This window comes from Vulpes lagopus, chromosome 19 (assembly GCF_018345385.1).
Source record: "Vulpes lagopus strain Blue_001 chromosome 19, ASM1834538v1, whole genome shotgun sequence".
In the NCBI taxonomy this organism is placed as follows: Eukaryota; Metazoa; Chordata; class Mammalia; order Carnivora; family Canidae; genus Vulpes; species Vulpes lagopus.
The window spans coordinates 30085912-30102578 of NC_054842.1; the positions used below are offsets into that span (position 1 = coordinate 30085912).

Consider the following 16667-nt stretch of genomic DNA (forward strand, 5'->3'; position numbering starts at 1 on the left):
CTTTTGGAATTGGTTTGATACTTGGCCGATTTTTAGGTGCTGATATTGTGTCAAGCCTTTTTTTTGGTAATGTGAGAGTTAAAGATTCATTTACTTAAACATTTCTTATTAGATTCTTTGTTTTTGGAATGTTGAGGACAATTCTTGTCCTTAAGAAACTCAGTGTAGTGGAGGGGAGCAGATAATCACAATATGGTGTGCTAAAGTCTATGGCAGCAAGGTGAACAGACCAGTGCCTGTCCACTAAAATCTTATGGTTTCATGGAAGAATTTGTTCCTTAAAATCAGTACTATATGGCAGGCTCTGGAAGTATGGATGGGAAATTAAGGAAAAACTCGAAGGATAACTGTACTAAATCCAGCCATATTTTTATCTTCCAGGTTTCGGCACAAAATGAACATAATTAGGGAAAACAAAGATTTGGCATGTTTCTATACAACAAAACATTCATGGAGGGGAAAGTAAGTATTTCTGTTGGTTTTATTTTTCTGTGCTTCTGTGAAGTATCATTTGAAACATAACTTTCAATATCTTGAGTAGTACCACACAGCTCAATTATGCCATTCAGCCCTTCTCTTCTGAAAAAGCATATGTGCATATTTTAAATGCAAATGCTACACTTGGAATAAATTATTGTTCTTTTTTTCTTTTGACATTTCCGGTGTCTGTGTCTGTCTTAAGGAGTGGGTAAGAATTAAAAGTAACAAAAGGAAAACAGACCATTTATCTACCTCCTTGGATGTCAATTAATGATTGGATTATGTAGTAATGGCAGAGTATTAATTCCACAGCTTTATTGCCCAGAGACTAACCTGTGTGTGATGGGTGCATTTGCCTGTCGATTTGACTGTCAGAGAAAATATGCTAATAGTGCCTTTTATAATCTTTCTTTAGTCCTATAATGATTTTTAAAAATTGGGTTTGATCTGAGGCACCTGGGTGGCTCAGTTGCTTAAGTTTCTGCCTTTGGCTCAGGTCATGGTCCCAGATTCTTGGGATCAAGCCCTGGGATGGAGCCCTGAGCTTCCTGCTCAGTGGGGAGCTTGCTTCTCTCTCTCTGCCCCTTCCCCTGCTTGTGCTTTCTCTCTCTCTCTCTCAAATAAATAAGTAAATAAAATCTTTAAAAAAACAATGAGTTTGATCTTATCTTTTCCTTGGGAGAGGCAGTGATAGTTTTTAGTAGCCTGCCTGGTCAGACCAAGATGTTGATGCCTATGTTTCCTTTTTGTAAAACCAGTAATAATTCCTATCCCTCAGATTGCTGTGAGGACATGGAACATGTGAAGGTTTTAAAATCATGCCTTAAATACATTGAGTATTCAGTGAATGGCACATATTGATCATTACCAAAAAAAGTTTCCTCTCTAATCCTTTTAAGTAGTGATAAGTAAAATGAGTGTCCCACACTTTGACAAATAGGTGGCCACATTATTCCAAATCAGGCCTTGGATAAACCATGCCATGTACACAAAGCCAGTAACTTTAGATCTTTTTCTGAACTTTTCATCTTTTAGGTAATAGTGTAGTAACTTCTTAGAATGGTGCAACATCTGAATTCTGTAGTGTTTCTGGTTTGCATTAGCAAACTGACTATAATTTTGAAAGATAGTGTTTGTTTCCTTTTAATAACTCAATTGTACGAGCTCCTAAATTAGGGAGCATAACTGTTACACTTGTAGAATATTTGTCTTGAAATTTTTTCTTCATTTAATTTCAATGAGAAAAGTTAGAAAATTAATATACCCAGGGTAGTGTGAGTCTCTTTAGTTCTTTGAGTAAACCTTAAAAAAATTATATATTGAAATGATTTTTATTTTTTCCCCAAGTGGTAAATTACTCTGGTCATCATACTATAACTTCTATTTTTTTAATACAAGTATTACATATTGATGCATTGTTCTAATTCTAAAGAACAAGCTTACTGAATACTTTTTGGGTTTTTTTTGTTTGTTTTTTAAATTTTATTTATTTGCTCATGAGAGACACACAGAGAGGGGCAGAGACATAGGCAGAGGGAGGCGTAGGCCCCATGCAGGGAGCCCTAATGTGGAACTCGGATCCCAGGACCATGGGATTACACCCCGAGCCAAAGGCAGACGCTCAACTGCTGAGCCATCCAGGCGTCCCCTGAATACTTTTTGTTTTGTGAGCTTGTCAGTAATTGTGATCTCCGGGAAATTTTCTTATATTCTAAGGAAAGTTGTGACTAAGACTAAAGACAGTCCTCTTTTCTTTCTTTTGTAACAATTTGGAGCAGAACTGTTTATGTGCTCTCAGCACAATTCCTTGCCTCCATAATTGACACCTTGAAACTTATTTTTATAACATCTTTATTGAGATAAAATTTACAAAACATAAAATTTACTTTATAAAGTGTACCATTCAGTGCTTTTTAATGTATTCAGTAGAGTAGTGAACTGTCACCACTAACCATTTTTGGAACACTTTCATCACTTCCCCAAAAATCTAATCTAATAATATTAGCAATTCTTTTTTTTCCCCACCTTCCTAGCACCTGGCAGCCCATAATCTACTGTCACAGGATCTGTGCTTTTTTTTTTTTTTTAAAGATTTATTTATTTTGAAAGAGTACAAGTGCATATGTATACTAGCACAGGGAGGGGAGATGCAAAAGAAGAGGGAGAGAGAATCTGAAGCAGACTTTGCACTGAACATGGAGCCCAACATGGGCTTGATCTCATGATCCTGATTTCATGACCTGAGCCAAAACCAAGAGTCAGATGCTCAACCCACTGCACCATCCAGGTGCCCCAGGATTTGCGTATTTAGGACATTTCATGAATGGCATTGTATAGTATGGGCTCTTTTGTGACTGTCTTCTTTCACGTAGCATGTTTTTAAGGCTCATCAATATTGTAGCTTGTGCATTTCTTTTTATTGCCAAGTAATATCCTATTGTATGGATTTGCCACATTTTGTTTATCCATTCATCAGTTGAAGAACATTTGTATTGTTTCCACTTTTTTACTATTATGAATAATGCTGCTGTAAATGTTTTTGTTTAACCTTAGGGTGAATGTGTATTTCCAAGTCTCTTGGGTACATACCTGGGAGTGGAATTCTTATATGGAGTTATATATAGTTATATGATAACTCTACATTTAACTTTTTGAGGAACAGCCAAGCTTTTCCAAGTGACTGAAGCATTTCACAATCCTTCTATCACTGTATGAGGAGTCCAGTTTCTCCATGTCCATACCAATATGTGTCATTGTCTTTTTTTATTTTAGCTATCCTAGTGGATATGAAGTGGTTATTATTTTATTTATTTATTTATTTATTTATTTATTTATTTATTTATTTATTTTTTAAGATTTATTTATTTTTTGAGAGAGTAAGCATGCGTGTGCATGAGTGGAGGGAGGGGCAGAAGGAGAGAATCCTCAATCCTCAGCAGATTCCCTGATGAGTGTGGAGCCTGAGGGTGGGGCTCAATCCCACAACCCATGAACTCATGACCTGAGCTGAAACCAAGAGTTGGACACTTAACCAGCTAAACCACGCAGGCACCATTTGTGGTTTTAATTTGCATTTCCCTGATGACTAGATGTTGAATATCTTTTTATTTCTTTGTTGGCCATTTGTGTATTTTTCATAAAATCTCTATTCAAATCACTTACCCATTTTTTTTATTTGGGTTATTCATCCTTTTGTTGAGTTGTGAGAGTTCATTATATATTCTGAATATAAGTTGCTTATCAGACATATGATTTCAGATATTTTCTGCTATTTTGTGGGTTCTTTTTACTTTTTTAATGGTTATCACCTGAAGCACAAGGTTTTTGATTTTGACGAAATCCAGTTTATCTTTTTCTTTTGCTACTTGTGCTTTTGGTGTCATATCTAAGAAGCCATTACTTAATCCAAGGTCTCAAAGATTTACTCCCATATTCTAAGAATTTTATAGCTTTGATTTTGGGTTAATTTTTGTATATAGTGTGAAATAGAGATCCAATTTTATTCTTTTTGCATGTGGATATCCAGTTGTCCCAGCACCATTTGTTGAAAAGATTATTCTTTCCCTATTAAATTGTTTTGGGACTCTGGTCAAAAATAATAGGCCATAAATGTAAAGGTTTATTTGTGAACTGCCAATTTTGTTCCATTAATTTATATGCCTGGCCTTATACCAGAACTATATCATCTTGATTAGTTTAGCTTTGTACTAAGTTTTAAAACTAGGGGGACAGCCCCAGTGGCTCAGTGGTTTAGCACCGCCTTCAGCCCGGGGTGTGATCCTGGAGACCCAGGATCAAGTCCCACGTCAGGCTCCCTGCATGGAGCCTGCTTCTCCCTCTCTGCCTGTGTCTCTGACTCTCCCTCCTTCCCTCTCTCTCTCTCTCTCTCTCTCTCTCTGTGTTTCTCATGAATAAATAAAATTTAAAAATCTTTTTAAAAAATAAAATAAAAATAAAACTAAGAAGTTTGAAATTCACTTTTGTTCATTTTCAAGATTTGGCTGTTCTGGGTCTCTTGCATCTCCATAAGAATTTTAGAGTTAGCTAGTCAATTTTACAAAAAAAGCAGCTGGGATTTTGATAGGGATTATATTAAAGGTGTGGATCAAATAGGGGAGTATTGCTGCCATAACAGTAATGAGACTTTTGATCCATGTGCGGAATATTTCCATTTATTTACATCTTTTAAAATTTGTTTCAAAAAAAAATTTTTGTTACAGCAGTATTTTGTTTTTAGTGACAACTTGAAGCTTTTAACTTCTTAAAAGATCTTTCCTTTCCAGAGAGGGATAGTTATTTCATTAATCATGTACATTATTATGTGGCACTCAAATTTTTATTACACTTACATATTTTATGTGGCTGATTCTAATCTAATTTTAAAGCATTCCTCATCATCTTAATGTAAAAAACAAATGGCTAACATTAAAAATTGTGTTGTTTTGGGCAGCGCCAGTGGCGCAGCAGTTTAGTGCCGCCTGCAGCCTGGGGTGTGGTCCTGGAGACCCAGGATCGAGTCCCACATCAGGCTTCCTGTAATGGAGCCTGCTTCTCCCTCTGCCTGTGTCTCTGCCCCTCTCTCTCTGTCTCTATGAATAAATGAAACCTTAAAAAAAATGTTGTTTTATTTATTTTTTATTTTTTTTAAGATTTTATTTATTTATTAATGAGAGATACAGAGAGAGAGGCAGAGACACAAGCAGAGAGAGAAGCAGGCTCCATACAGGGAGCCTGACGTGGGACTCGATCCCAGGTCTCCAGAATCATGCCCTGGGCCAAAGGCAGGTGCCAAACCACTGAGCCACCCAGGCGTCCCAATTGTGTTGTTTTAGAATTGTTCGTTGAACCTTTTCTCTAGAAACAAGTCTGTCTACAACAGATTTTATGTGTGATTTTGGGGATTTAAGGCCTTGGTTTTAAGTGACTTTGTGCCTGTATACATACTGCTAACCCAGGCCCAACATTCAGAAAAACGTTATTGATAGTGCCAGCAAGGATGAATAAGTATTTTTCTTTTTATGTATGTCTAAATTAAAAATATATGTCTTAAGTTAAATATGTATATTTACATACATCTAAATTAAAAAATAACCACTTTACATATTTCTCTTGAGATATTCATGTGACCTATTTCATGTTACCTTTGTAATAGTTTTCACGGGTCTTATTTTGCAGCCACTACTCCATGCTCTTATTAATTCAAGTCTATTTATGGTTAGTGTAGTCTCCTTGGCTGACAAGTAGCCTTTTCTCCTATGGTTATCATATTCCCCCACGCAAAGTACCTAACTATATGTTTGCTCTGGAAGGACCAAGAAGGGGGAATAGCTTTCAGCAGTAAAAAGCGCTTTTCTTTCATGAAGGAGCGTAGTTTCATTTTTGGTCTAATAAGCAAGCCATTTCTAATAAGGAGGATGCACATATTTCAATTAAAGCGGAAGTGCAGATTCACTTAGAGAAACTTTAGGGTGATTTTTATTTATTTTATTAAGATTTTATTTATTCATGAGACACAGAGAGAGAAAGAGAGATAGGCAGAGACATAGGCAGAGGGAGAAGCAGGCTCCATGAAGGGAGCCTGATGTAGGGCTCGATTCCAGGACTCCAGGATCATGCCCTGAGCCCAAGGCAGACGCTTAACCGCTGAGCCACCCAGGCATCCCTTTAGGGTGATTTTTGAAGTACAGGTTTTTAGTTTTTTCTGGGTGGAAATTACAAGTAAAATCTACTTGTGCATCACTTTGATATTTGCATACATTAATTGTAGCAAATGCTCTGAATTTAAAAGTAGTATTTTAGCATCTGAACTAGATTCTAATACCTTGGGATGGATATATGGTAATCAGTCTATTAAATGGCAGATGTTTATGACATTCATATACAGTCACTGTAATGACTAGATACAGGAAATTGAGAGGAAAGTTGGCTGAAAGTAAAGCTGGCAAATTTCTGATAACCTTTCTTATGTGTAGAAATAGAATCCTGCAACATAAGAGATACTCTTCTCTTTAGCCAACTGGTATTTATAGATCTCACCAACTCTGATAATCCTAGAAATCCTGAGGGTTTTTTACCCTGCTTTATTGATCTAGTTCTTGACCCTGCCAGCCTCTAAACCTCAGTTGAGTCCCATCCTGAACTGTTTTTGTGTTTTCTTTTATAATTCTTTGTGCTTATTATCACACAATCTGGGATTTGAACATTTTTCATCCAAAAGTGGAAATAGTAATGCATTTGCTTGATAGGAATTTTATATTTTACACGTAGTGTTGTATTAGAAGCTAGCTCCAGGAGCGAAGGTAGTCTTTTCAACAAATGATGCTGATTACCTGGACATGTACATGCAAACAAAACAAAACAAAACAAAGAATCTAGGCACAGACTTTAAACTTTTCACAAAAATTAACTCAAAACTGATCACTGACCTAATGTGAAACACAAAAGTCTTAAAAGATAACATGGGAGAAAATCTAGATGGCTCTTGAGTTTGATGATTACTTTTTCGATACAACACCAAAGATGCAGCCCATGAAAAAATGAATTGGTAAAGCAGACTTCATTAAAATTTTAAAACTTCTGCTCTGTGAAAGACAGTGTCAAGAGAATGTAAAAACAAGGTGGGAGAAAATATTTGTAAAAGACATTTGATAAAGGACTATTCAAAGTATACAAAGAACCCTTAAAACTCAACAATAAGAAAACAGACAACTCAACTAAAAAATGAGCCAAAGACTTTGGCAGGAATCTCACCAAAGAAATACAGATGGCAAATAAACACATGGAAAAATGTTTCACATCATCAGTCATCAGGGAAATGCAAATATAGAGATACTACTGCATATTTAATGGATTGACCAAAATCCAGGACATTGACAGCAACACAAATGCTGGTGATGAGGGTGTAGAACAAAGGGAACTCTAATCATTTGCTGGTGGGAATGCAAAATGGTATAACCACTTTGGAAGACCTTTTGGTGGTTTCTTACAAAACTCAACGTCCTCTTACCATATGATCCAGCAATCACACTCTATAGTATTTACCCAAAAGAGTTGAAAACTTACACAAAAACTTTTGTGTTGAAAACATCCACCCAAAAACCTGCACACAGATGCTTATAACACCTTTAATCATAATTACCAAAACTTGGAAACAACCAAGAAGTCCTCCAGTAAATGAATGCATGGATAAACTGTATTACATGCAGACAATGAATATTATTCAGTGCTAAAATGAAATCAACCATCAAGGTAGGAAAGCTATGAAAGAAACTTAAGTGCATATTATAAGTGACAGAAGCAGTCTGAAAAGATTGTATACTATATAATTCCAACTATATGACATTGTAGAAAAGGCGTAGAACTTTGGAGCAGTGAAAAGATGAGTGGCTGCCAAGGTTTCAGAGGGGAGGGGGAGGGATAAAAGGTGGAGCACAGAGGATTTTTAGGGCAGTGAAACTTACTCTGTATGATACTGTAATGGTGGATACATGTCATTTTATATTTGTCCAGACCCATAGAATGGGCAACCCCAAGAGTGAACCTTAATGTAAACTTGACTTGGGTTGAAAATGATGTGTCAATGTAGGTTCAGCAGTTATAACAAATAGATGTACCACTGTGGTGAGTGGAGGATGTTGGTAATGAGGGAGACTGCATGGATAGGGTCAAGGAGTATTTGGGAAATCTGTACCTTCCTAATCTTGCTGTGAACTTAAAACTACTCTAAAAATTGAGAGTATTAAAAAAAAATAGCTTTAACTCAGCTGGAAAAAAATACAGACCTTGTATCATGAAATTAAGCCCTTACATTTCATGGGATGTGCTTTATTTCTTCTGAAAGAAACGGAACATTTTCTTACTGAGTTATTGGGATATTTGCAGAGAGAGTATGTACTATATATGCCTTTCTCTTTTCTGAGGAGTACAACTTCTGATGTAAGTAAGCCATCTCAGGTGAAACTAATCTTTCAGTTGGAATTTGACCAGAATCAGAGTATCCTGGTATTATAGGCATAGGAATGATCACTTTGCCCATGAATTTTCTTCTCTGTATTAAGTATAAATTTAGTAGTCATGGTTACTGGAAACATAATGATACTAATTGTAATTAATTCAATGGCTCTGTTGGAGTTTTGAACCCCTCCCCCCTGTTACTTAATCAGCGGAATAATAGCAATAAGAATAGCTAACATTTACCATTATAAACAAGTGACAGATACTTTACATGGATTATTTCTTTTAATCTTCACATTATGAGGTGTGTGTGTGTGTGTGTGTGTGTGTGTGTGTAATCATTCCACATCTTTCAGTTGGAGAAGCTGAAGCTTGAAGAGATTAAGCAAATTATCAGAGGATACATAGAAAGTGAATAGTTCAGTGTTTGAACAAAGGCAGTGACTCCAGAGCTGGTGGGTTTAATTATAAGCTGTAGTTCCTCCTTCAGCATTGCTTACCATTGATCTCCTCTGAGAAACCTTGTGTTTCAGTTAGCCTTAATTTCATTATTTCATGGACTAAAATTCTAATTCAAATACCTGGATTGTGAAGCTTTTAGTAGTAAAAGGAAAGATTCTATGAGAATACTAATGGCTTCTTAGAAATTGGTAGCCAAAACTTATTTAAAAATGATCGAAGGAACTAGGGTGTTCAGCTTAGGAAAGAGGTTTCAAAGTGAAAGTCTGGTTGGCAGAAAAATTATTATATCCTATGTGAAGCTGAAAGACAGAACTTGAACCAGAGGGTGAAATTTGTAAGAAAGTAAATATTGGCTTAATTCTAAGAAACAATGGTCAATATCTGCAGTACTGGAAATAAATAGAATTACTCTTAAGGAAGGTGAGTTGGTTCTCTTGCACCAGTAATGAACAATTAAAATCAAGCCAGCTTTGATCAGGGTATTCCAAAGGTTCAAGCTGTATGTTCTGGGCACTAGGCTAGGTAGCATAAAAGCTTTCAACTCTGATTATTTGGGTTATTTGAAGCCCATTGCATAGACTATCTCCTGAAAGAATTGAGGTTCTTAACTTTAATATACAAAGGTTTTATGACCTCAAGAAACTTGAAAAACATTATTCTATAGTAAACACAAGCTTTGTCTGTACTTTACAAAAAGAAAGTAATACTGAACTTTCTCTATTTTGAGAGAGTTGAATGGTAGTGAAATCTTGTGCAGAATATTGTGATGGTGGTCAATATTTTTGGAGTGTCCATTGACACTATTGTGCGTGTCTAATTGATACATTCTAGTTAAGAGTATTCAAGTCTGGAATTAACTTTCAAACAATGACAAGTATATTATCTCTTAACTGCTTTAAAGTTCATTTCAGTTGTTTGAATTAGTTAATTTAATAATAAAATGTTGGGAGGGGCAGCTGGGTGGCCAGACTCTTGGTATAGACTCAGGATATGATGTAAGAGTTGTGAGATCAAGCCTGTGCTGGGCGTGGAGTCTGCTTAAGATTCTCTCTCTCTTTCCTTCTTCTCACCCCCTCCCCTTACCTCTCTCTCTTTTCCTCTCTTAAATAATAATTTTTAAAAATATTGGGAAGAAACTGGGTCTTTGAGGGACTGGACTCCTTCATTCACTGCCATGTCCTTGAACCTAGCTCTGATGTATCCTTGTTTAATACTGGGTTGATCTATGGTTATACTTAATACGATATCTGATTTAATACATTAGGGTTTTCCCTAAAAAAAAAAAAAAATTGCCGTAGGAAAAAAGTCATGTCATAAAAAGGAAAGTGGTATTTATAAGGACTATAAAATTTAAAAATGGCATAACATAGGGACACCTGGGTGGCTCATTTGATCTGAGCTCAGGTCTTCTATCAGCAGTATCATTAGCACCTTTTCACTTGTTCTTATCTGTACTACTAGTTGTTATGGGAGCAAAATGCCCCAGATAAAGTGCTTCAAATATGTTTTTTATTTAAATAGCTTTAGTTTCCTGATTTAAATAACATTAGAGTTAATGGGTAATGTAAATTATATCACTTATTAAGCTGTCCTATTAGAATAAATCTATGAGTTATAAAAACTTGAGGGAAGAAAATGCCTATTCCCTATAGACATTTAATGATGTGTATAACTTTAGTTCTGAATAAAACAGAAACAAGTGCAATAAGTAAAGTCAATAATGAATATTAATTTCTCGGCAAAAAGGTGTTAGCTTTTATGTTTCTTCATATTATGTATATGACATCATCTGTTATAAATTTCTCATACGTACATTTTGTTTAGTCTTTATTCCTTTTGTTATTTGGTTTTAATATAGTTATATTTTATAAGAACTTTTAGGGACCTCCTGGGTGGCTTAGTTGGTTAAGTGTCTGCTTTTGGCTTATGTGATGATCCCAGAGTCCTAGGGTTGAGCCCCACCCTCAAGTTCCCTGCTCAGTGGGGAAGCCTGTTTCTCCCTCTCCTACTCCCCCTGCTTACACTCTTTGGTACTCTGTCAAATAAATAAAATCTTTTTTCTTTTTTTTTAAGATTTATTTATTTGTGAGAGACATAGAAGCAGAGACACAGAGGGAGAAGCAGGCTCTCTACAGAGAGCCTAATACAGGACTCCATCCCAGGGCCTGGGATCACAACCTGAGCCAAAGGCAGATGCTCAACCACTGAGCCACCCAGGTGTCCCCACTTTTTTAAAAAAGAACTTTTAGTATGATAATTTTTAGGGATTAGCCAACACATTCATCTCAAACCCATAAGAACAGCAAATGCAATTATAATTTATAGATGGCATTTTCTCTTTGCAGATAAATAAAATGGGAGTACTGTATTTCATAAAAATAACACCTTTTCATTTCCTGATGTTATAGTGGTTATGAGTAAAAATTGGTATGGAATTAGTTGCTGTCTGACATATTCTGTTTTAAAAGCAAGAGTAAATGAACAGGTCATAGATTTGAATGCATGTTGATTTATTATTGGATAGATTGGTCTATTTAGCTATTTGATGGACACTGAGCATGTGCTGTATGTAGTGATGGGTCCTACGTAGAGGAGTTAGAGTTTCAAAGATAATGAAGACATTACTGAACTTAGGGGAATCCCTCCTTGTTCTTTATGATGAAGGACACTAATGACTTAGTAAAAGATACCAAAAAAAAAAAAAAATCATTTGCCGGTGTTGTGACTAACATACCACATAACACACCATATCTGTGATTCAGATTTTAATCTCTAAATTTGATATCCAAGGAGACTTTACAGGTAATCTTTGAAGATTTAAGGCTACTTAAAATGTTTTTAATGACCTAGAAGTATTTGTTCTATCCTTAAAGGGAAGTACGGCACACATTCTAGAGGACAGAGGTAGAGGGAACTCTCCTGGAAGGGGGAGAGAGGAGAATAGAAGAGAATTCTCTTAAGAATTTCCTTATAGCTTTCTTCTTAGGGAAGCTGTAGAGCTCAGTATTTTGTCTGAAAGATAGGTCTGAGTTTACTAGTCATGACAGTATTCTGGGCCTAATGGACACTTGACTCCAGCATCCTTTTGCTGAAGGATCTAGAATATGCTTTCTGGTTATGGTAGTCACTAAGTAGCTGTGGCTATTTAAATTTAAAGTAATTAAATATAAAGAAAATTTAAAATTCACTTGCATTAGTCACATTTCAAGTGCTCAATAGCTACATGCGGCTCATGGCTGCCTCATCAGACAGAAAGTTCTTTTGTGTAGCACTGATCTAAACAACTAAGTTACATGAGAAAGATGTTCAGAAGGCCTTTAGTTGGGTGGAGGAAATTAGTTTATTTTTATTTTTTTTTAAGATTTTATTTATTTATTCATGAGAGAGAGAGGCAGAGACAGAAGCAGAGGGAGAAGGAGGCTCCATGCAGGGGACCCAATGTGGGACTCCATCCTGGGACTCCAGGATCATGCCCTGGGCTGAAGACAGGCTCTAAACCGCTGAACCACCCAGGTGTCCCAGGAAATTGATAAGAATTTAAAATTCTTAGAATTCTAAAAGAATTTAAAAGAATATCTTTAGAATTGAAAAGAATATCTTCTTAGCTGATATCCATTAAGACTTTGTGGAAAAAAAAAAAAGACTTTGAGTGTGAGGGACGCCTGGGTGGCTCAGCGGTTGAGCATCTGCCTTTAGCTCAGCGTATCATCCTGGAGTCCCGGAATTGAGTCCCACATTGGACTCCCTGCATGGAGTCTGCTTCTCTTTCCCTCTGCCTATGTCTCTGCATCTCTCTCTCTCACCTCTCTCTCCCCCTCTGTGTCTCTCATAAATAAATAAAATCTTAATAAAAAAAAAAAGACTTTGAGTATGACAACAGTAGTTGACATTGGAAAGGAACATTTCAGGCATTTAATTCTTATACTTTTGCTCCCAATGCGTAAAATATAAACAAATTCTGTAGTTTCATTTCAGTATTATATCATGACTTTCCAGATGATTCTGAACGTTAGAATTTGTGAATTCACATTTCTGTCAGATATTTGATTTCATTGTGAAGTCTTCTGAGGCAGATAGTGATTCAACAAGATCTTTGTCCCTGTTAATTGATAAAAGCCTCTGAAGTTCTGAGACTTTTTAGATGTTCAGGTTAATTTTCAGGTACTTAAGCAATCTCTCAACCCTCACCTAGCTTAAGAAGGTAGCAAATGAATGTTTTTATGTTAGAAGAAGATGCTTTCATTCTTTAGATCATTTCCCACTCTATTTTAGACATGTGAAATTAGGGAAGAAATATTTGTAACATTTGTAATATGGCAATACTTTTGTAATGACTATATGGCAAAGATTAATATAATTGATCATTTTCTTTTTTTTCCCAAATGGAAATAACTTCCTCATTTTTATCATATAATACATTATTTAGAAAAAAATGGAAATATAAAAATTAAATTGTGAAAGATCTCTCTTGATCTCAATGGAAATCCTTCTAGTGTGTTACCCTCAAGTCTGATCATGGCTTTTGGCTTAAGGCATGTATATCTTTTTACCGTATTAGTAGTTTAAAGCAGAAAAACATGATTTTCATAGATATCAAAAAGGCATTTTGATTGTATTTAACATCCATTTTTGGTCATTTAAAAATCTCTTGACTGAAATACAAATAGATACTTCAGTAAATATGATTGGTTATATTAATAGATTTTTCTAATAATTGAACTCTGTTTTCCTAAAATGAATCTTTTTTGGTCATGGTGTACTACTATTTTAATAACCTGCTTGATTTTTTTTTTTTTTAAAGATTTTGTTTATTTGACAGAGTATAAGCAGTGGGGGGAGCAGCAGGCTGAGAGAGAGGGAGAAGCAGGCTCCCCGCTGAACAAGGAGGGCTGATGTAAGGCTTAGTCCTAGGAATCAGGGATCATGGCCTGAGGCAGAGGCAGATGCTTAACCAACTGGACTACCCAAGGCACCCTGTTAGGGACTTCGCATCTTTTTTTAAAATTAAAAAAAAATTAAATATATTTTTTAAACATTTTATTTATTTGAGAGAGAGAAAGAGCACAAGAGGCGGGGCGGGGGTGCAGAAGAAGAGAAAGAAGCAGGCTCCTTGCTGAACAGGAAGAAGGACTTGGGATAGGATCCCAGGATGTGGGTCTCCATCCCAGGACCTGGAGATCATGATGAACCAAAGGCAGACACTTAACTGACTAAGCCACCCAGGCCTCCTGAGCTATTTGATTCTTATTGTTAATATTTATTTTAAAAATTGGTATATCTTTTTTGTCTTTTTGTGTTGTCTTACCAGATTTTAGTATCACTAAAAGAATTGAGTAACTGTCCTTAGTCTATTTCCTGAAATACCTTAAGGAGCATGGAACTTAACTCTTTCTTTAAGGTTCATCTTGTTTGAGCCATGGTGCTTTTGTAGGTTGTAATTCTTTGCAGCTTTCTTGAATTCTTCTGTTTAGGGGTTGATTTGTTCATAATTTGCAAATTTTTCTGCCTAGTGTTACATCATTATTTCTTCTGTATCTGTGATTATAAATTCTTATATTCTTAATTTTGTTTTTGTGTTTTCCTAAACTAGCCAATGTTTTATGTATTTTATTTTTAAAAAACTATTTTTAAGTAGGTTTTTCTATTTCAGTTTCTATTTTTGCCATTATGGATTCCTTTTATAAGGGATTATTGATATTGAAGTGATTTTTCTCCTTAGATATGTTACTTTAAGTTAAGAAAGTGAAGTGAGAAGTGAAACTTGCTTGTCTATGGTGTAGGTTTCCTACTCCTATAAAATTGCAACACTTAAGTGTAGTAGATACTTGCTTAAATACAAATGATTAAAATTCTAGAATATTGCTGTGACTTACCAGTTACAGGCCATAGGTTTTCCTACCTTTGGATCATGGTTTTGTTGAAAGGATATTTTGAAAAAATTAGTAGTGTGCAGTGTTATTGTTGTTTTTAATACAATTTTCCCATTGAGAATCTTGGCATCCTTAGGTAATATTTTGCTGACTTCATGTATACTAACAACTCAAGCTTGCATAAGGTCCTAATTCTCTGCTTAAGGATCTTACTAGTTCCTTCACTCACAGTAGAATGAGTGGTGGTAGGTGGGTTTTAATATCAATAACACTTTGGAATATAAAACTAAGCTATATTTAGTTATCATTAATCAACTGATACATTTCTATTGAAATATCCCTTTTGGTTTAATATCATATATTTTATTATAAAATGTTTCATTTATTTAAGACTAAATTTAAGTCCTTGTCTTTCTTTGTAGGTATAAGCGTGTCTTTTCAGTTGGAACCCATGCGATTACTACCTATAATCCCAATACCTTAGAAGTAACAAATCAGGTAATCATTTTAGAAGCAGTCAGACATTTTTTGAATTCCATTTGAATTTTAAAGCCAGATATGACCCATGATTCCCTGGCCTGAAATCAATACTTTAGGTTAGAAAAGTCAACTTCAAAAGAGATTGATAAGCTTATATAATACAAAAAATAAGTAAATAAAAGAGGATGGTGACAAATGTTTTTTTTTTTTCTAGACTCTAAGGAGTATAACTTTTTGATATGTTGTTTTCGATTGTTGCCATCTCTTATGTAAATTGGTACATTAATTCTTCATAATTTTAAAGACTGTATTGCTGCAATAAAGGCATACATAAGTCACAGTGCAGTGGTTGGAAAATACTTGTAATGGAAGTAGGATTACTGTTTATAAAGCAAGACCTTGAATATGGATAAGTAAACATATTTAAATATATTTAGCTTATTTTTAATTCTAAATTAGGCATGTTTTACAGATTTTGTTTTAACAGATCATAAAATTTTATTCCTCACTTTTCACTTTTCTGTATTTTAATTGCTTTGGATTAATGTTATTAATCATTAAAATTGAAATACAGATGAGATTTTTATTGTTGTATCTGATCTGATAACTGAAAATCTTTAAAAGAATTTGTTACAGAATTACTGTAATATATAACATCATCTAGGCCTCTCTTATTTTGTAAGATTTTTCTCATTTAATTGTGAAATTAAAGTAGTAAAAAGTGTAATATTTAATATACCATCAGTTGGAAGAATTTTTCTTTTTGTTAGTGGCCTTATGGAGACATTTGCAGCATCAGTCCCGTTGGAAAAGGACAAGGAACAGAATTCAACCTCACATTTCGTAAAGGCAGTGGGAAAAAATCAGAAACTTTAAAATTTTCTACAGAGCACAGGACAGAACTTCTTACAGAAGCATTGGTAAGAACAGTTTCATGTTAATAAGCTAAATTTTTCTGTCCTTTTTTTTAAATGAAACAGTTGCAAAGTGCAGATAATAATGTTCTGAGCCTTTGTTCCCACACTGCTCATTTTTTTCTTATTGACTGTAACTTGATTCTGTGAAACTTTCACTTTCTCTAACTGAAAGGCTGGAAAATCTCGTGTTTAATAGTGTTTAGTCTTTTTAAGCACACATACAGAGCAAAGCAATTGTATGTTTAATCTATTTTAATTTTCAGCGAAGTTTCACACATTTTTTTATTGAACAGTCTTAAACTATAATTCAATAATATTTTTTAATATCAAAGTTATCAGGTTGGGATTTTACATGTTTTGGATAAAAAGGACTGAACTATTGAGTTGTCCTTACCAGTTTGTTGTCATAAACTGTGATTATGTTTTTCTCTTTCAGAGATTTAGAACTGATTTTTCAGAGGGAAAAATCACAGGAAGGGCAAGTATTAAACATTATGAATATCTA

The 16667-nt window shown here is 34.9% G+C and overlaps 1 protein-coding gene across 3 annotated transcripts in view; it reads left to right on the plus strand.

Moving 5' to 3' along the window:
* Window positions 1–16667, plus strand: part of DNAJC13 (DnaJ heat shock protein family (Hsp40) member C13) — a 117170-nt gene that overhangs the window by 18882 nt on the left and 81621 nt on the right. For all 3 annotated transcript variants that reach the window (XM_041734034.1, XM_041734033.1, XM_041734036.1), the window contains 4 exons: window positions 382–462; window positions 15188–15263; window positions 16016–16165; window positions 16599–16640. In XM_041734034.1, coding sequence (XP_041589968.1) covers window positions 395–462; window positions 15188–15263; window positions 16016–16165; window positions 16599–16640 — 336 coding nt within the window. In that variant the 5' untranslated portion in view covers window positions 382–394. The remainder of the gene's footprint in view (window positions 1–381; window positions 463–15187; window positions 15264–16015; window positions 16166–16598; window positions 16641–16667) is intronic.